The sequence below is a fragment of the Cydia amplana genome, chromosome Z, assembly GCF_948474715.1.
Source record: "Cydia amplana chromosome Z, ilCydAmpl1.1, whole genome shotgun sequence".
NCBI lineage: Eukaryota > Metazoa > Arthropoda > Insecta > Lepidoptera > Tortricidae > Cydia > Cydia amplana.
This window is the reverse complement of record NC_086096.1, coordinates 38,896,623-38,917,927: the sequence shown is the minus strand read 5'-3', so window position 1 is coordinate 38,917,927 and position 21,305 is coordinate 38,896,623. Positions and strand designations below refer to the sequence as shown.

At 40.8% G+C, this 21,305-nt stretch overlaps 3 protein-coding genes across 3 annotated transcripts; 2 read left to right on the top strand and 1 right to left on the bottom strand.

Annotated features, from left to right (window-relative positions):
- The first annotated feature begins 5,534 nt into the window (after window positions 1-5,534).
- Window positions 5,535-6,900, top strand: LOC134660877 (U11/U12 small nuclear ribonucleoprotein 35 kDa protein-like). Its single transcript, XM_063516720.1, has 3 exons — window positions 5,535-5,655; window positions 5,800-5,930; window positions 6,563-6,900. Exons 1-3 carry the CDS (start codon window positions 5,583-5,585, stop codon window positions 6,890-6,892), a joined length of 534 nt encoding a protein of 177 aa, XP_063372790.1. The 5' UTR covers window positions 5,535-5,582; the 3' UTR covers window positions 6,893-6,900.
- A 1,458-nt stretch (window positions 6,901-8,358) lies between these two features.
- On the top strand, window positions 8,359-10,215 carry LOC134660713 (transmembrane protease serine 9-like). Its single transcript, XM_063516494.1, has 4 exons — window positions 8,359-8,720; window positions 9,104-9,323; window positions 9,541-9,785; window positions 9,879-10,215. The coding sequence occupies exons 1-4, from the start codon at window positions 8,359-8,361 to the stop codon at window positions 10,213-10,215; spliced, it is 1,164 nt and encodes a 387-aa protein (XP_063372564.1).
- A 2,623-nt stretch (window positions 10,216-12,838) lies between these two features.
- On the bottom strand, window positions 12,839-16,947 carry LOC134661537 (pseudouridylate synthase TRUB2, mitochondrial). Its single transcript, XM_063517667.1, has 6 exons — window positions 16,766-16,947; window positions 16,293-16,484; window positions 15,668-15,884; window positions 15,071-15,207; window positions 14,403-14,508; window positions 12,839-13,058 (listed from the first exon to the last, which is right to left on the bottom strand). Exons 1-6 carry the CDS (start codon window positions 16,887-16,889, stop codon window positions 12,914-12,916), a joined length of 921 nt encoding a protein of 306 aa, XP_063373737.1. The 5' UTR covers window positions 16,890-16,947; the 3' UTR covers window positions 12,839-12,913.
- Between the last annotated feature and the right edge of the window lie 4,358 nt (window positions 16,948-21,305).

The window sequence follows — 21,305 nt, the reverse complement described above, 5'->3', positions numbered from 1 at the left end:
GAGCCGGGGTTCGAACTCGCGACCTCCGGATTGCAAGTCGCACGCTCTTACCGCTAGGCCACCAGCGCTTCCTTTTTGCGAAATATCATTGTTATATGTAGACAGATATATTGCTTAGACGCCTTAGACATAAGTATTGAAATCAGTCCAAATTTGTGCAGGAATGTAGGTATATATTCAAATTTCGTCAATGGACGTAAACTAGAGCTGGACGAAAACTAGCGCAATGACCCTATAAGTTTATATGAAAGGATATTCGTTAACGTTAAAACTAAATGCTAAACAAAAAAATAAATAAAGGTATATTTTGTAATTGAAATACATTATTTTAAACACTGTAATTTGTATTTTGTATTTCAAATACCCGTCACCAAAGTAGTTTGTATTTTGTATTTCAAATACTTTTAAAAATGTATTTTGTAATTTGTATTTCAAATACGTGGAAGCCAGTATTTTGCCCAACCCTGTTTACTATCTGTATCTTTCAGTTTCAGTCTATTGTGAAATTTGTTACATAAACTCGCTAAGTGGCAAAACGCCTTAGTATAGCCTTTCGTGGCGCGTGGGAGTGACCTCTATCCGCTTTTGACGGTAAATTTCAGAAAATAGCCAACCACCCACAGAAATAAGCTTTCTCAATTCTGGTTTACCAATTTAGCTGTAAATAGGCAACAGACAAACAGCTGTCGCCCTAATATTACTAGTATATGTATTATATGAGCATTATATGAGCATCGATAATCACTACATAATTTGCTGATTCGATTTTACTTTAAAATTTGATTTTGATACATAGTCGTATTTTTTTTATTTACTTATTACTTATAGTTATTTAATGCTTTTTTCCTTGGGTAAATCAACTTTGTAGTGTCGCTTGTTGCCAAGGTTTTATGGTATTTAACATTAAATTTTGTGGTATTGAATGGCTTATAGACCATTTCTACAATGGGCTTTCTACTGAGCATGTGCAGTCAGCAGCAGAAGTTGCTAAGCAGGCGAGTTGTTCCAAATTACCTTGACACGCTCTTATTATCATAACAATAAAGACGCGTCAAGATTATTTTGTACACTTCGCCCGCTTAGCAACTTCTGCTGCTGACTGTACCACCACTATTGTTCCCTAGACAACGGGCGTCAACGGGACAGAAATACAAAAAAAAACACGAAAAAGTTGATTCACTTCGACCCGATGCCGCAGCGAACGTGTTAAGAGTGTTTAAATTTTTAGGCTGGTCCCTTTTTTTATAATTTTGTACAGATGTAGTGCAAAATTGTTTTCCGTCGTGTTTTCTCGGAAACGTTCGTATTTGTCATGCTACTTCAGTCAACCTCAGTACTTTTTGCACCGAGACTGACTGAAATAGCAAGACACGTTCGTACGTTTCCGTGAAAATACGATGGCAAATAATTATGCTCTGGGTCATCCATTAATTACATCACACGTTTAGGGGGAGGGAGGGGGTCAAGAAAATGTGACATATTGTGACATGGGGGAGGGGGGAGACACAAACTTTGTGACGTCACTTTAACTTCATCAGTAACCGAAAATTTATTTAAATTATTTTATTCACTGTACATTTAAATAACAAGTTTTTAAAACTATAATCGTTTTTATTCGTTTAATTTTCTTTCCTAAGCAGTTTTGGGTTATAAAATTACTAATATTTATATCGTCAGGTACTTCGATTTGGCGATCTCGTAGAAAAAATGTGACGTCACACTAGGGGGGAGGGGTTTGCCAAATGTGACCAAGTGTGACAAGGAGGGGGGCAGGGGTCAAAAAACCTAGAAATTCGTGTGACGTAATTAATGGATGACCCCTCTACATCTGTATGGGGCTATTCATAAATTACGTCATTTCAAATGGGGAGGTGGTCTGGACATCAGATGGTGGTAGCATGACGTAGGAGGAAACGGGGTCATTCGAAGCATGATTTTTGGACGATTTAAGGGGGGATTTTTGGACGAATTAAAAATAGATGACGTAATTTATGAACAGCCCCTATGGTGATTTGATTTCTGTACCATTTCTTACCTTGTCACAGTGACAATAATAATTATGAGGTCCCTAGCGGCTCATTGTTTGTAACTGTTACTAAGTACGAAATACTACATAAGGGTGAATCAAGTTTTTCTTGTTACTTATTGCCATAGGTACGGTCACCTCGGTCACTCTTAAACCATGGTTTTATAGTATTTAAAATACCCAAACATAATTTTTTATGTCAGTTAATAGTCCTTTGCATATAGGTCATCTACTAAGTGTCTTAGTAGAACGCTACTTAGTGTAAGGCCTGAGTGGACGCTCGAAGCGGAGCGTTCGGCGGGGCGTGCAGCGTGGCGTCGGGCTCACAAGTAATTTGAGCAGCCTACACTAAGGCCGCTCCTATACGTTTGCGTTTGTACGAAGTACATGCACGCCGCACGCCCCGCCCCGCTGCACGCCCAACTCGAGCGTCCACTCAGGCCTTACACTAAGTGTCTTAATTAGTAGACCGCTACTCACAGAACATATTAAAGAGGTTGTTCTGTGCCGCTACTAAGTGTCTTAGTAGAACTTATTATAAGATTTCTTGTAACAAACTACTGCTAAAATCGCCTGGATGACAAGACGGAAAACCAAAAAAATGGATTCACCTTTAAAACTATTTTCTTACTCTATACAAAAAGTTAACTCTTGTCAGCATCTTCTCAAATTGAGTCTGATTGTACTAAATTGAAATTTTATAAGTATGTATATTTAACCTAACCCTCGCAACGCATACGCCGGTATATGTTGATTTGTTATAACACGACGCGGTATAATTGTTTATTATATGTATATTCATATTATTGTCATACGTGTTAAAATAGGGCCACTTTAGTGTGACAAAGATTATACCTATTGAAAGATATTTTCAGTTAGTTATAAAAGTGTAACATGCTTTCTTTGATTATAATTGGGTGGTTTTATTTGTATTTACCCGTTTTTGCAACACGCTCTAATGGGGCAGGGGCTGGGCAGGGGTCGGCAACCGGGGCTCTTTGGTTTGGACCTACAATTGCGGCTCTTCAAGGCGCCCAAACAATTTATTCACACTAACAGTCAAATCAACTTTTGTGGCTCGTTGACATTCCTAAAACTGATAATTCCTACTGTTTTAAAGTTTGTCGACGACTGTAATAGGGTATATACAGGCTATACAGCTGTGTGCATTACAGAATCTGTGTGGAAAGAGAAGAGCCGTGGAATGTATTGGGCCCCATACATTCCACAACTCTTCTCTTTCCGCACAGACTAATTAAGAGGAAAGGGGACGACCGGCACACACATTTTACCTAATATGCAGATGTCGATAAAATTATGACGTATAGGGGCTGCGCGCGTTGTAAAGTCTGCTATATTTTGGCCTGAATCGGAAACATAAACTGTACAAACAGCAACAACTGTACATTGGTGGACCTTACAAAAGGCCTAAGGTCCACTGATGTACAGTTAACAGTGTGGGCGATGGTACATTGATTCTTCACGCCAAGCCAGTTCTGCCCTCTACAGTTCAGTTCACGTACGTTTTCTTGTGCATTGTAGCTCCTGCCATCTTGTAGGTTACATTGGAAGCTTAAACTTGATTGGAAGGATAAACAACTAAACACCCCTTGATAAGTTGTTTCCACTTTTAAAAAAATCTGCCCTTCATAAATAAGCTACATACATTGCATGCCAAGTTTCATGCTTTCCGCGGGCCGGGGAACTATACTTTAAACTGGGTTCCTAGCCAAGATGACTATCATAGAGACATACATCGACAAGCGAATAAAATAAAATGTACCGGGACAGATGTTACGAAAATTCACGTGACTATTTCTATACGTTAATTAAGTTTCGATTGGCATATTCCATCAACGATTCTCAACTTGGTTAGGCCCCCAAAAGAAATTTGCTAGGGAGATAGTACATCTGTGTCTGCAATTAAATCATTCTTGTTTTTATGACCTATTGTGATATATTGGTCGATGCGATCATTTGATTCAAGGTGAAACTCCCCACATCACTACACCTTATAAAACGTAAGTCCCCTGCCGCGTCTGTCTGTTTATGTGTAGGTATGTATGTTCGCGATAAACTCGAAAACTACTGAACGGATTTTCATGTGGATTTCACTTATCAATAGTGATTCCTGAGGAAGGTTTAAGTGTATACATAGTTTGTTAAGGTTTTGTGTAACCCGTGCGAAGCCGGGGCGGGTCGCTAGTCGATTATATTTACAAGTACGATTACGATTATACTACCTAAAGCCTATATTGCAAGTGTTTCAAGGACTCGTAGTGAAATATCTTTGTCTTAATCGTGATTTGTACGTACATACATATTAAAGTTTAAAGTGGATAACGGTTTGCCAAACTAAATTGAACCTTGTCACGGAATAAGACAGTGTGTATCTATCTATCTATCTATCTAATACCTTTAAACTAGCAATTCTTGTTTATTTATTTATTTATATATGTATATATATATATTTCGGGGATCTCGGAAACGGCTCTAACGATTTCGATGAAATTTGCTATACGGGGGTTTTCGGGGGCGAAAAATCGATCTAGCTGGGTCTTATCTCTGGGAAAACGCGCATTTTCGAGTTTTTATATGTTTTCCGAGCGAAGCTCGGTCACCTAGATATCTATAATAAAACGGTGTAATAGGTGTTGTATACAAACTCGGTCCCAGAACCAGGAATTTCTGGTTCTCCCCGTACACATTCGGTAACGGGAGCACAATCCTAGTCAAGGAAATCTGAGGGCCTACCGCGAACCATGTTCGACGTGTTGCCTCCCCTCCCCTGTAGTCACACTTACGTACGAACTTACAAGTGCGACAGAGAGGCAACACGTCGAACGTGGTTCGCGGTAGGCCCTCTGTTCCTGGCTTGCGGTCTCTAGGTTTTAAGTGTTCTAACCTAAGATGGAAAGAAAATAAGATGAAAAATATGTTAGAATCCAGAAGCAGACACATTTAGATGGCACGCTAACTCTGCGTGGCATTCGATTTCGATGGACTAAGCCAAAGCATAGAGAAAAAATACATAGAGTGCTCACTCCATACATCAGTTTTAGTATCAAAAAGACTATTAGCATCGAGTAGCGGAACTATCAGTACTGCTACTTGACAATAGATGTAGCACCGACCGGAAAGTCTTATGCTGTTGAGATAAGACTTTCCGGTCGGTACTACATCTATTGTCAAGTAGCAGTACTGATAGTTCCGCTACTCGATGCTAGATGTAGACACTGAAATTAATAGTCTGAACTGATGTATGGAGTGAGCACTCTTGTCTTACTATATTTTTCTATGGCCAAAGAGTAAAGTAAGTATGACTAAGCTGTGAATTTCTGTCCAGGAATCGATTAATATTAGAAATATACATGGTATCGATTATATTATAGGAATCTTTACGTTTCATTGTTCCATGACTATGGCAACATTGGCATCTGTCACTGTCAGTGACATTTGATTTGTTTGACGTTTGCCAGAAGGAAACTGAAAGCGGAGCCAATCTTTTGTTTTCTCATTTATTATAATAATACCGAGTAATAATCTACAAAACGCAATGTCTCAACAAGAAGACAAGTTTCAGCGGTATGCTACAGAGTACGATCCAGTGAAAATTGGCTCGATCGATGGTAAGTTTCGGTTATGATTTATAACGCTATCACTATCAGTTAACATACGTTGTTTCCATACTTTTGGGTTGGGGTCTAGGAGGTATAATATTTCGTTTTTATATGCTATAAGAAATACCTCCTAAGGTCCACCTATGTGTTAAGGCACGGACACGATACCGCACGACCGAGCCATCCTCCGGGCACTTGAGTCAGAGTACGTCCCCAACAAGTCGGTGCGAGGGGACCCGCGGCACACCGTATTTGTGGCACGGCTGCATCCCAGGACAACCCAGGTATTCGTCCTTTTTGTTCCCCCCAAGACTCTGGGGGCCTAAACTAAGATGACCATCGTCTGCCATCGTATACATATCGACAAACACAAAACGAAAAGAAAGATTGTATCGGGATGACAGACGCTACGAAAAGTTGTGTGAGTAATTTCGTACATCACCACTTTCTATTAACAATTGTCATCTTGGCCGAGCCCCCGGGTTAACTATATATTTTATTTATTTATTTAATGGTATGACTTATACAAAAATAGGCAGTTATATAAATGTCACAGAATAAAAATTATATTACAATTAAAAATTAAATTAAATGTCAATATTCAGGGCATTCAGCCACGCAATTGCTAGGGTGGTGCTAAAGAGTAGCAAACACAGAGGTGAATAAAATAGGCAAATATTGCGATGAATGCACACACAAATGCAATTAGCTCACAGAGCACTGTGACTAGTGATGTCAGACCTTCAGTCCGCATCTTGCAGATAAACATAGAAGGGATAAGTGCCGCTAAAAGCGACTACCTGCTTAAACTATTGCATGAAAACAAAATATATTTTATAAAGCCTAGAGACTCTTTCATTTGTGTTGAGTTGAACTTCTGCTTTTTTCAAAAGATGTACTTTTAATCATTTTCCAGGATACCCTCATATCAGAATTCTCCAACTGTGGCAAAATCCTACGCTGCCGTCTCATCAAGGACATAGTGACAGGCAAATCCAAGCAGTACGCTCTCATAGAGTTCGAAAAGAGCTCCGACATCGACCGGGCTCTGCTGAAACACAAAGAATACATCGATAACACAGAAGTTATTGTTGAAAGAGAGGTGGGAAGAGTTTTGAAGGGTTGGAAGCCTCGGAGACTGGGGGGAGGGTTCGGGGGGAATAAGAACTCTGGACAGCTCAGGTTCGGATGCAGGGATAGGCCCTTCAAGAGGCCTATCAAGGTTGGAGAGGATAGGAGAGATTGAAGAGGATTGGGACCAAGAATAAGTCAGAACATGCAGAATTTGGAATGAACACCACCTTAGAGATTTCTTTTGTGCTACGACATGGGGTTCTTCAAGGAGCCGGTATTTCGGGTTCTCTAGGGTCGGCAACGCATAAATTGCTCCTCCGATTTTACTTGTGTCCATGAGCGACGGTGACCGCTTCCCATTGAGCTTTTCAGAGACTACTTGCAAAAATGGCTTCAGATTTGACGAAGAGGCCGTGAGCACAGTCTCCCATTGGCCCCCATTCGGGATGAGCCACGGGCCTCAGTTGCGTCACCGTACGTCTATTATATACTAAGTACGAAAGAACTACTAAAAAGAAAGAACCATGCACATAATATCATTGTAATAAATACATAACTCATAACTCAATCGTTCGCAATAAACGATTGTAATTTGAAGGATTTTTTACTATAGTAAAACTACCCAACCATAGTCCAACACCTATTGTTTTAACACATTTAACGTTGAGCTACGGTCGTAGCCTATAACATGGATTTCCCGATATTTAGCGAAAATGCTTCACATCACATGACATGAGATGAGACAACGTGTCGTGATTAGCGCCGAATGGAATCGTGAATAGCCATCCGTGTTAAATAGTCTTTAGAAACATGCCTGACGCACTGCACCAGCGAGGTAGCCCCAACACACGCGACCACTCGCCTTCGATTGCGAGCGCTCGAATTTCGAAAATTGGCCCCCAATCAATTTAATTGATTATGATTAAAAAGGCTTGGCCAGACACAGAGCGCGACGCAGCGACGCGTCCGCGCCGCGCGACTGCGGCACATGCTAACAGGTTACTGACGTCAAACAGACTGCGTCCCGCCGGTATCACGCCCCGCGTCTGTCATATCAGTCTGATCGGACGTTAGGCAGCGAGCGGTGGCGCGCGGCCGCGCCGCGTTCCCGCGCGGCCGCGCCGCGTTCGCGCGCGCGATGAGGGCGTGTTGAGAGCGCGGTCCGCGCGCGCCCTGTTTGAACAGTCATCGCGTCGGCATCACGCGGCGCGGACGCGGCGCTGCGTCGCGCCAAGTCGCGCTCTGTGTCTGGCCAAGCCTTAATACCTACTACTATTCATTCACCCATCTATGACGACTGGTCTGGCTTAGTGGGTAGTGACCCTGCCTGTTAAGCCGCGGTCCTGGGTTCGAATCCTGGTAAGGGCATTTATTTGTGTGATTAACACAGATATTTGTTCCTGAGTCTTGGGTGTTTTCTATGTATTTGTATATTATATATATCGTTGTCTGAGTACCCACAACACAAGCGTTCTTAAGCTTACTGTGGGACTTAGTCAATCTGTGTAAGAATGTCCTATAATATTTATTTATTATCTATCGATAATATCGATTATCTATCTATCTACTCATTTTAGTAACCAATGGGGAACATAAACCTTAACGATCCAGTCGGCCGCGCAATATATAAAATGTAAAATGCCAAACGGATGCCAGAAATGTTGGGAAGAATTCAAGGGATGGCTAAAGGCTTTTACGCCCGTAGAAACCTTTTTGACTGTACTAGAAGCTTTACTATTAGCGGTACTTATAGTGTTTATAGTATTTTTGGTTCTTCATTTTCTATCGTGTCGAGGGGAACTGGAGAGTCGTCAGAGTTCGACCTTGGACCCGGCCTTTCATATCACGACGGGGGCTCCAAGGTTCTCGACAAGGAGTGTGACTGCAGGGAGTCATAATGACACTACCGGGAGGAAAACTCGGCCAACCTGCACTTATACTAAGGAGCCAAAAAGTACACTGGCTACGACGTCTGCGAACGAAACTAGCGCCTCCTCGAGGTAAATATCTTGTCCAGGTTGAAAAAAATTACACGATTCTCCTCATAGCCTCCTAAGTCCTTAAAATTCTGCAGTAGAAAAAAATACAATAGATTTTGGGTGGTCATTTTTGCCATAATTATTATATTAACTAGGTGTAGGTATCCTTTAAAAGTTAAAGGGGTTATTTTTCAAGGGAACCCTGTGATATTCAAATAAAACAATTGAACCTCAAAACCAATTAAGGTAAGGTGGGCAAGTTGAAAACAGGAGTAAGATAAAAAGTCCTCCCTAATTCTGCATCGCGTGTAATATTTGAACTAATTTGAAGTGCGACTCACGTGTCCACGGAAGAAAGAATGAGCGCGCGCGTTTTACCAATGTGTTTCCGCCTTTACCCCCAGTCCGTACTTAACCGACGTACCAACGTACGCAACGCCGACGCACCCCGACCAGATCGTCCCGATCGAATCGGACGGCGAGCTAGCCGTCGAGGACGAGAGAAGTCACGTGATGGCCTTAGTGAAGATCAAGCCGAGTGGTGTGACGTTCGGGTGCATTCTGACGGTGGTGGCGGAGCGGTGGGTGCTCACCGCTGCGAGCTGCTTGGATTCCATTGAAGAGGTAATTTGAATTGTAGTGGCTTTGTGGGCTAAAATTTCTCGAAGGCCAAATCCGCAAATTTGAAAATTTACCATACTGCGTCGACGATTCCATATAATTATCGAATCTGTTCAAAAAAATTCACGATGTTCCGTAAGTGGAGTACTAGTAGACGGTCTTACCGTCTTACCTAATAGACGCTCTTCTCTACATTGACCTTACATATTTATTCACGCAGGTCGACTCTCTAGACAACTTCGTCATAATGGAAAACTACGACGCCCTAAACAAGGGTCGATCTCACGCGGTGTCCGACGTGCGCGTGCATCCCCTCTACGAGGGCGGCAACAAGTCGTACGACCTGGCGCTGCTGCGGAGTGAGGACGGGCTGGGCAGACCCCCGGTCAAGATGGCGTCGCTTTTGGATTACTTCAAGCTGCCTATGGGGGAGGCGGGGAATATATTGGGCTTTGGGAGGTTCAGGTGACTACGTGCAGACATTATAGTGTTTCCAAAGAGTTGAGAGCTGAGGCGTAAATGTACTCTAAACGTTTTCTTTTCACCTTATTTTTTCAGAACAATAGATCAGAGCGCACCACAGCAAGTCCACTCCGCTGTCGTCCACATCCTCCCCTCCTCGCACTGCACGCCCCCCGAGTCCCTGACCCTGGAGCGCCACCTGATCCCGCTGGAGCCGGTAGCCCGCGGGCGCTGCGGGCTCGCGCCGCTCTGCCTCGGCGTGCTGCACGCGCGCGGCGCGCCCTGCAACTTCTGCGCGGGCGCGCCGCTGCTGCGCGCGGGCGCGCTGCTCGGCGTCATGGCGGACAACGGCCAGTGCGGCGCGGCGTGCGAGCCGGCGCTCTATGCCAACGTGGCCGCGCAACAACAATGGATCCACGCTAGTATTAGCTAAAATGTATATATGTATCTAGTTAGATACGATACCAATAAACCACACGATATGATTGTCTGTCTGCTATCTAGAGCTTTATATCTATCTGCCTTTCTCCCTTCAACTATATATGTCTCTGTGTACTTTGAACGCCACGCCTCTCGTGAGCAGCAGCGCGTCATCGTGAACCTTGTCGGAATGCGAAGCTCCGATGTTCGACGACCTCGGGGCGTTAGAGAGCTATAGACAGAGAGCGCTAAACAGGGACAAACCAAAGTTCTTAAAACTATTAGGTACCTATTAATTGTTGTTCCTAAACCTCAACACGATTTTTCTGTTTAGATATATCCTTGTGACGTAATAATACAGTAATCGTGATAATTATATTTTAATTAAAGATGTTACAATGTTTTTTATTTGATTTACCTACAACGAAAATCAAAGCGAACATTTGAATACGTCAACAACACATAACATACCATTTCAATTTAAACAATACCTATGTTACAAAGTCTACCCAGCAGCAAGTTTCAGTACGGATATGATGGTCGTTCTTGTCTACGTAACAGCGTGATAAAACGGTGTCCGTCACTTTCTTTCCCACGGTGTTAAACAGTGACAGTTTTTTATCACGTGGATAAAGATGGATAAAGCTATCCATAATAGGCTGGCAGGGCGTCTGCTAGCTGGCGCGGGTGAACGTTCAAAAGGTTAACGAAAAGTAGTATGAGCGCGTTTCTATAACTGCGGCGGACGCGTGCGACAGATTTTACCTATGCTAGCGGACACTCAAGATAATCTCCAAACGCATTCGTTGTCCGCACAACAGGTACAGTAGGTGATTGTCTAGTACATATAGATCATTTTAAGCACTTTTCCAACCGTAGCTACTGCCGTACCTGGTCTGTTTGCTGTAAAGGAATTGAAGGTATCCACTCTTCCAGAAATGCTTGCGTTTTGTTTATATAAGACGGATCCATATCTAGCAACCAGTTGGCGGTGTAGGTTAAACCTCCAGTGAAAAGCAGCAACCACAAAATTGCTATTCTGGTATTCATTTTAGTTCCTTTACGAATATCCTTTGTATATAATAATGATAAATATATTGGATATCCAAAGCAGGTGTTAAGTCTGTGCACGATTTTAGTGCTACCACGGGTAGTGTTTTATTCCCTTTTGGGTTGAAGAGCGGTTGCCGCTGTGGTAAAGGGAGCCAGATGGACAACCCTACTCCTCAATCCTAGGATATCCACAGTAGGTACTCGTGGAAGCCAGTGATCGGGCTAGACTGATCAAGTGAGTGGCAGGAAACATTGGTGTGTCTTGATTTACATTTACTTGAATTTGTCCGGATTACGATTTTGCATCGATTTTGAAATAACCGTGACGTTTGCCCTTCAAAAGTGATATAAATAATCCATAGACATTAATGCCATCGCTGACGCTTGGCTGACGCTAATCACCTATGGCAAAGAGTTTTATATATGAGTTATATATGTACTTACTTTACTCTTTGCATAGAGTATTGTATTTTTTTTTTCTTGTTAACAAAGAATAGAATACCATATTATGGTCACTAGTGACTAGTGCAAACTGCAAAGAGTAAAATGTCATTCAAAGCCTTCGTTTCGTGCCTGCAATACGGTCACTTGTGCACCAACATTTTTAGGGTTCCGTAGCCAAATGGCAAAAAACGGAACCCTTATGGATTCGTCATGTCTGTCTGTCTGTCCGTATATGTCACAGCCACTTTTTTCCGAAACTATAAGAACTATACTGTTGAAACTTGGTAAGTAGATGTATTCTGTGAACCGCATTAAGATTTTCACACAAAAATAGAAAAAAAAAATTTGGGGGTTCCCCTTGTCTCTGCCCATACTTAGAACTGAAACTCAAAAATGTTTTTTCATCAAACCCATGCGTGTGGGGTATCTATATGGATAGGTCTTCAAAAATGATATTGAGGTTTCTAATATCATTTTTTTCTAAACTGAATAGTTTGCGCGAGAGACACTTCCAAAGTGGTAAAATGTGTGTAACTTCTAAAATAAGAGAATGATAAAACTAAAAAAAATATATAAAATAAAAATAAAATGCATTTATTTCAGACAATTTTAACAAAGATTTAAATATATGATGTACACTACCATGCAAACTTCCACCGAAAATTGGTTTGAACGAGATCTAGTAAGTAGTTTTTTTTAATACGTCATAAAACTCATAAATTACGGAACCCTTCATGGGCGACTCCGACACGCACTTGGCCGCTTTTTAATCTTTGTTATTTTTAATTATGATTGAATCTCCAATAATCATAAATTTTGCGATGTAGCCGTATCTATGTAGGTATGTATAAATTGTTTATTGTACAAAACACATAACACAAATATATGGCACAGGATACAGGATAAGGCGAACTTATCCCTTAAATTAAACGTATTGCGGGCAGGCGGCGTTTTGTGCCCATGTGGCCGTATTTAATTTACTCCGTAATCTCGAAATTTTACGATCAAGCATATGTACATTCCATTAATTTTCACGCCTTTGATTCTGATAAGAAATAACATAACCTTTTTAGAATAGAAAATATGTACATAATTTAGAGTTAGTATGAATTTTAAAAGAGAAAATCATCTATTGTTTGAATAACTATCTTTAATGCCTACTTAAAGCTTATCCAATATGTACATTATCGCTAAATTATTCTCGAGGCCGAAGGTCACCCCGTGAGCCTAGCGGATTCCGGCGCGGCGAGGCCTACGGACGCCTCCAAGAGTTGTCTGCACTCGTCCATGTTGCTGGCGATGTGTTCTAGGGTCCAGTGTTTGCGGAGCAACGCGTTAGATAAGTCGAACTTACCTTGCCTGTGAATAAGAATAGGTAAGTCAATCCGATCGTATTGCATGCTGGTACGAATTTTACTCATGCAAATGTCTACATGTACGTACACAAGTGCGAATGCCATTCACAGAAAAGAGTTATTGATTGTAATAGAGAGGTAAATTCTAAAAAGTAATCGTGCCCCTTAGTTTGACAGCCGAAACAGATGGCGCAGTACGTACTGCACCCACAGACCTAGAATCCGCTCGCGCTTGACAGACAGCTTAAGTGTGCGAAAGGGAAGCCATCACGTATATGAACATCCCATGAGTGCGAAAGAGTCGGACTACCAATGAGAAAACGTAACCACTTTTGAGTTTGACGACGGCCGCTGACGGCCAAGAGCGTATCACGGTAATTTTCAAATTGAAAAATATACACGGATTAGGACGAAAAGTATTAAATAAAGTAATTCAGTGAAGATGGTGTCTTGTAGTGTGCCGGGTTGCAGTGTCACAGGGCCAAATAATCCAAGCAAATACTCATTTCAGAGGATTTATGATATTCCGAGCGAAATTTTCATAACGATATTTTGTCAAATTAACAGCGTAAAAAGTGTAAGAAGCCGGTTTATACAGTTCATTATAAGTTTTTCTTCCTTTGTGTGCTAATATTTTATCATATTAGTCTATAATTTAAAATATTTTGTGTAAAAACATAATTTGTTACTTTACGCTAGGGCTTGACAAAATGTTCATATGACAGTATCGATAACTTGTCGGTATATCAATAGCTATGTAATTATTTCTTCACAAGACATCATTAAGATATTAGCTTTTATAACCAACTTGAAATAATAACGAATGTTATACCTTTTTGAAGGTGCTCATGTTTAGCAATAAATTTAAACTTCACTTCCCAACACAGTAAGAGTTACATTTAAGATAAATCTGCAAGGATTTTGATAGCACACGCGGTGCAAGTGTTATTTATACGTCTTAATGTCGTAGAATTTTTACGTTTAAAATAACACATTTGAAAAAGTAGTCGATAAAGCAATCAAACATCGACAGATTATTAATATGTTGTAACTTGACATCACTATTTTTGATCTCACATAGACAATTTACGCACACACTTGCATTTCATTTTTGGTCACACTTTTGAAGATTGACAGTTGTTCTTGTTCATCTAATTCTATGACTGCACCATGTTTTGTGGCCACTGAATTGTCAAACGTCTTTCGACAGTTACAGTTACAACAGCGCCATCGTGTTTAGTTTAGCTATCAAATTCGAAGCACAAAAGTGTTGTAGACTATCACATATGTATCTTTGCGAAGACCTAGATCTGTAGATACAGGCTAGCTAGACAGTCCCAGTACCCACCTGATACATTGCACGCCCGTGCAATACGCAGTGGTCTTCAGCTGAACCCCCAGGTCGTGCACCAGCGTCCACAAGTACTTGTCGTACTCGTTCACAGACTGGATCTCTGAAATAAAATACACAGATTGATTATACACCTACTGACATTATGACAAAAATAATCTTGTCTGGCATTATTTGAGGTGTTAGCACTAGAGATGCCTCGAATAGTGGTTTTGGCCGAATACCGAATATACGGCCAATCTCCCGGCCGAATACCGAATATTCGGCATGAGATGCGAACATTGCGAGTCACAATTATTATGAAAACTGTTCGCCAACAAAGCACAACGTTTGCTAAGATAATTATATTTTTTGTAAAACAGAACTAATGAATATAGTTAGAGTCAATCAAATCAGACCCATGATAAAAATAAAATATTTCATAATCAACAAATGCTTAAAAAGGGTCTTCCTATTTAACAACTTTCCAATAATACTTTTTAAATATTAAATATACCTAATTTTTGGTAATTTTTTTGTGTAATTTTTCTTTTTAGTTAGCGACAACAGATATTCGGTATTCGGTCGAATAGTAGGCAACATTCGGCCGAATACCGAATATTCGGCAAAGTGGCCGAATACCGAATAGTTGCCGAATATTCGTGGCATCTCTAGTTACAACCTACCTAAAGTAAAGTCCGGCGGTTTGAAGTGCACACATTTAATGCCGTATAGCACTGGGAGCTTGTTGTCGCTAGGCCTAATGGGGCCTTGCGAGGCCAAGTCGTACAGTGTCTGAGAGTCACGGTGGAGGCCGGTCATCCTGAAACAAGTAAAAATACGTATAGGATGAGAGTAAAAACCTGCATTGCATAAACACCGTCCGTAAACAGAAGTCCGTAGTCGTATGTTTTTTTTTATTCAAAATATCCAATCACATGTCTTTTCAAACTTTTTTTATGATAGCAGACCAGGAGGCAAACGAGCAGACCAATCGCCTGATGGTAAGCGATTACCTCCGCCCATGGGCACTCGCAACACCAGGCGTTCTAGCATGGACCGCCAGAGGAGTGGTAAGTGCATTGCGGCCTTTAAGGGAGTATGCTCTTTTCTTGAAGGTTGTATCGGTCTGGAAATACCGACAGTTCATTGCACAGTTTGGGAGTGCGATTGCAGTGACAATTCTGTTAAGTGGTTAACCTGAGCTGAACGTAGAGTAACAACACTCTTAAGCCATCAGTGGACTCTTCTTATCTATGATAAGCCTTGTGTTTGCAACTCACTCGTAAATAGTCCCCTGGTGCGCGCTCTGCATGTACGCTACCACCTTGTCTATCTTCTCACGGGTGACATGAGCATGGGTGGAGCGCTCGACTGTCCGTCCATTCCAGAAGTGGGTGTCCGTGGCCTTGCCGAGCTGGCCGTGGACCTTGTATCCTCGGGTCAGACGGGCGGTGTGCAGCTTGTATGTGAGATGGGTGCCATCGTTTATGCCAAGCACTTTAAAACAATAAAAAATGTATAGCCCCAAGTGAAAGTGGAACTCTCCTCTCTCAGGCCCACTTGCACCATTCCACTAACCCGGGTTACCAGTACAATATGACACTAGGTTAATGATAACCCGGGGTTAGGGGATGGTGCAAGTGGGCCTACATAAGGCCACAAAGGGAAGGGAGCGCGTGGGCCTCTAGCTCCAGTAGCGGTAGTAGCGGTCTGACAGGTTTTGAACTTTATTGCTAAGTCAATAAGGGTCATAATAGATTATTTGACTTAATGTACTAGAGCATAAAAAGTAACTTACTTCACTTATGCTTACTTAACACCAACTTTAAGAGCATGAGGAGAAAAATTAATTAAAAAAAAATATTTTTATCCATTTGTACCATAACTTAGGTATAACCAACTTACACAGAACTCCACTGCTGAACAGCCCCAAATGCGTCGCCCAGGAGCACCTGAAGTCCTCATGGGCGTATCTAGGCCCGCAGGCCAATGGGTCATCCGCATAGTTAGGGACCATCTTTACAAGCATAGGCTCATTAGTGGCTCCTACTATCTCCACTCTCTGCTCGATGGGACGGCATGGCAGAACATTTAAATCTGGAATTTTAAATATCATAACTTTAATAATACGAAATATTAAATACATTCAGCAATGGTTTGCCAAATGGTCAGCAAAACAGATTACTGTAAATGTGTAACTTTTACATCTGAAATAAGTAACTAATTTTAAGCCCAAACTAGGGAGTCCAGGCTTGGAAGTTGGATATTAGGTTTAAATCTAAGGATTCTAAGGCTACCAAGTGATACTAAGAGATCTAATACGTGGCGAGTGGTGAGGGCTCTTTAATATTATTTAAAACCATAATTAAAAATCTAACCTCTACACAGATTGGTTACGATGGTGTGTTGGACTTGTTTTACGGGCACACATGGCGGTTTGTAGACACAAATCACTCCGTTCAAGAATTTGTAAGCAGCGGCTGCATCACGAAACTTAACCATTGTGCATCATATAATTTTTTTACGATTTTTTGAACCAAGTAATTAACAAAACTTTCATAACAAAACGAGGTAAAGGCGTTTTTTAAGATACACGGACACCGAACGTAAACTAGCGATGTTACGGTTCGACTTCACAAACCGGTTCAAACCGAGTTAGGCCTGAAGTCGACTAAACCGACGTGAGTGTAGCGTAAGTCGACTTTTCGATTTGTTGCTGCGTCACTTTCGTTTGACATATTGAGGAAAGAGATGTTTGTATTGTACTAACGCGAATCAATTCCAAACCCCTAAGAAAAATGTTGCCATGCACATTGCCGCCATTATTGAGTCGAGTCTAAACTCTCATAGAGTTAAGTCAAAACTTGGTATGAACAGGTAAAGTAAAATGAGACTTATTACATGAGTTTTAAGGTTCACTTTCGCATGGGCTTAATTAAAGAGATCGACTTGGCGGTAAACTTCGGTTCGGTTTGGCGGTTTCGCGCCGCGTCGCTTTGCGCGCGGCTTACGGAAATGTACGAATTCGCGCCGATAACTGACAGAACCGCACGAGACCTCACGCTCTTTCTTGCTTGCTCTTATACTGCTTTCCCGTTTTAGCTTTAGCAATGAATGAAGTTGTGATCTACCGCGCAACGCAACTAAATTATTAGGTACCAATGTTTCTAAGAATTATTTTGAGTCAAAGTTTTTGTTGTCCTGTAAAAGATGTGCTTTTTCGTATAATTGTCTGTATAGAAGGGCACTTGGCAATTTAGAAATTCTAGGCGCGACTTAGGTTTCTCGCCATTTTTTACTGACAAACAAACTGGTTTTCCAGACTATACGGACCATTAAAAAAAACTTGTAGGTACCATTCGCTTTTAAATCTCCTTTTCATAACGATAATGGAATAGCATTAACCAAAAAATTTTAAGTTCTGATTGTCCACCCTAACTAAGGATCGAACACGAACAAACCGTAAAATTGACAAATTGATTTGGTCGACTCAAAACCAAGCGACTTTAGTGACTACACGCCATACACGGTGCGGTTTGAACTAATGATACTTAAAAACTATAGAAGTTAATTCGATTTGGCCAAACCGGTTTGCAAACCGGTTTGGGTCTAAATCGGAGTCGACTTGTCCGGTTTGAAAATTTAGCGGTTTGACCCATCACTGACGTAAACCCTTGTCAATTGTCATTCCTTTTGGAATTCAACAATAAAATTATAAACAACATTAGTCGGGTTTCCAATGGGTTTCCAATGGGATGGGTTACCAATCATTTACCAATAAGTAAAACGCCTTTAGACGAGTGTTGCTAGTAAAAAAAAAGTAGAAAGTTACTTATTCACAAAAAAATACTAATTTAGTAGTTATACTTAGTCAACCAGATCTTGTCAGTAGAAAAAGCCGGCAAATTTGAAAAATGTAGGCGCGAAGGGTTATCTGCTTGACCAAGTATATATTTTTTTTATGGAAGCATTAGCATCACGGCCATCAGCTTAAACATGAATAATGATATTGATAAGCGAAAGTGTTCTTCGCCTTAACGGCAGCGGGTTCGTCTCTCAATTATAGTGTGTCAAAGGTCTGTTTGATTTCAAACATAGACAGAGAGAATCATACTATCTTTGTCAAACACTAGTACTAGCACCAAAAAGAAAAGGATGAGTATAGTTTTTTTTTCCTATTTACTGACAAGATTTGGTTGACCCAGTATAGTAGAAAAATATTTATACTGCTTGCAACTCTACTATGGAGTGGTCCGAGTGGTAGAAAAAGATGACGGCGGAAGTTCGTCGTCGACTCGCCGTAACGTCGTGTTCGTACGTCGATCTAAGCGCTCCTCTGCGCTCGCATTCGCAAAGCAATGGCCGATGGTGATCATGTCAGATGTGATGCTTGCAGTCTCGGTCCGTATTTTATCGCGAAGGTCCTACGCGCTTTTTAACTTATAGTTCCACTTACAGTTCCTCTGCTTCCAAACTAAACGGTGTGGTGTGAATTTCAGTGTGCAAACGGTGTAGCAACTTTATTTCTGTGTTTGGACCTTGTGAAACTTTAAAAATTTGTTAGTGGTAAGTTTGCATACCTGTCTTCCCTATTAGATTATGTTGTGTTTGCTCGTATACGATGATTTTTGTGATCGTGCTGAGCGCATACTGCGAATTTTGGTAGCAAATGCCAACTGGTTATTTCAACAAACAGGTACCTCGAAAGAGTTGTTTACGTACTGTGCTCGGTTACCATGCAACATTATGCTGCAACTAGTTCTGTTTTACGTAAAGTTAACCTGAGCAAAACGGTTAAAAAGTCAATTGGTAACTTTGTAAGGTTATAATTTGGTTCTTGCCCTGAAAACGTTTTTAGAACACAATAATGTCGGATGGGCTATCGTTTTTACAACACTTATTAGATCGATATAGTTCTTTAGCTATTGCATTACTTGTTCTTGAGTTATGTTTGAGAAAGAAGGCGTAACATCTCGAAAGTATCAAAATAATATTGTAAAATGTAAACTAGATTACAAGTCAGTATGCTGATGAAATATATTTGTAGCTTCTGTATACTTGATGTTACACAATAATTGGTAAATAACTTGAATGCAAAGGACAGGGAATACGTTTATTAGGCAATTACTATCTCATATTCTGTTTATGTGTATCTTTCCTGCCTGAAAATAGGTAAACCAAGTACAAAGTAAGTAGGGTGGTTTAAAAGTCACTAAGTAACATTAACTAGAATGAACCATCTACACCTACATATTTCTACCTGACTATCCCTGCTGAGCACTACCTGTTATCCATTTTTTTTATTGGACTTATAGATATAGATAAAAACATAAGATAGAGTCTGTGCGGAAAGAAAAGAGTCGTGAAATGTATGGGATACAATACATTCTACGACTCTTCTTTTTCCGCACAGACTCTATGTCTTTTTACTAGCTTTGACACAGAGTTGATAAGAAATTGAGTTATTCTTAATTCATGGGAAATAATTTTTCTTAGTTCATGTACCTTCTTTACAATACTGAAGCACATAATAAGTTTTTAGTTACTAGTACTTTCTATTAATTAATAATTAGTCTGTCTAACATAAATTTGCACATATTGCAAATGCCACGGCAGAGTTGCCTTTGTCCGACTCGAGATTATACTTGACATGTTGAATGATGATCCCTATGACAGTTTCTCCAAGTTGCTTTAATAAGCGGCTTAATTAACTAACTAAGGCTTAATTAACAAGAAATTATTGAAGAAATATGTTTTTACCCTACCATTTTGACCATAACTCCATAGTAAAAAGACAACCTTGCATGTTATAAAAATTAAATGTTGATTTTCTTGCCTGACCCAATATTGGTGGGACAGTAGGAACAGTTTAATATTTGGTTATATTTATCCTCCCAGATTCAAAGTTTTATAAATTCTGGTCACTACTGCCATTGGCCATTGACAGTGGCGGATTGTCAGTCTTGGCCGCGCTAGCCCCAGGCCATGTAGTAGGTACAAACAGCAACACTTTTAACTGCCCATCGGTGGACCTTATGCCTATTGTGATAAGGTTTACAACTTGTGGGTTAACAGTTTGGGGCAGTTGGCCGCCCCTAATATCTGGCCGCCCTTGCCCGGACCTACTGGGCCTTAGGGCAAATCCGCTACTGGCCGTAAAGATGACAATTACATAAACATTAACGGCGTTATTCATAAACGTCTGCTAAGTTAATCAGCTGATGTTCAACATTTGTCCCTCTCTATGGCATAATGATAGATAGGGACAAACAACGATCATCAACTGATTAAACTGATAGCAGCCGTTTACGAATAACGCCTTATATAGCATTCAGATTGTTTTGACTGTGACTCCAGGTTCTGGTTTCTAATAGGTACAGATCAGGGATGTTGCGAATATCCGCATCCGCATAAAATCGATGCGGATTTAATGCGGATGCGGATGTGGAACAGGTCGGTACAGGAACGTCTTAGCATCGGCGTAAGTGCTAGACTGCTAGGTAATTTAGACATTAGCCAAAAAACCTATTAGAAATTAGCAGTCAAGCGTGAGTGGGACTTAATGTACGGAACCCTTGGAACGCGAGTCCGACTCGCACTTGGCCGGTTTTTTTAAATAAAAATTACTAAAATGTAATATTTGACGTTTTTTATGTACTTATCTTGACATCCGCATCCGCGGATGTGAGCCTTTAAAAATGTCAAAAAATCGGCATCCGCAACAACCCTGGTACAGATGTAGTGCATAATTCTTTTCAATCGTACTTTCACGGAAACGTACGAAAGTGTCTTGCTATTTCTGTCAGTCTCAGTACAAAAAGTACTTAGGTTGACTGAAGTAGCATGAGAAATACGAACGATTCCGAGACAATACGAAGGAAAACAATTATGCACTACATCTCTACAACATTGAGTAGA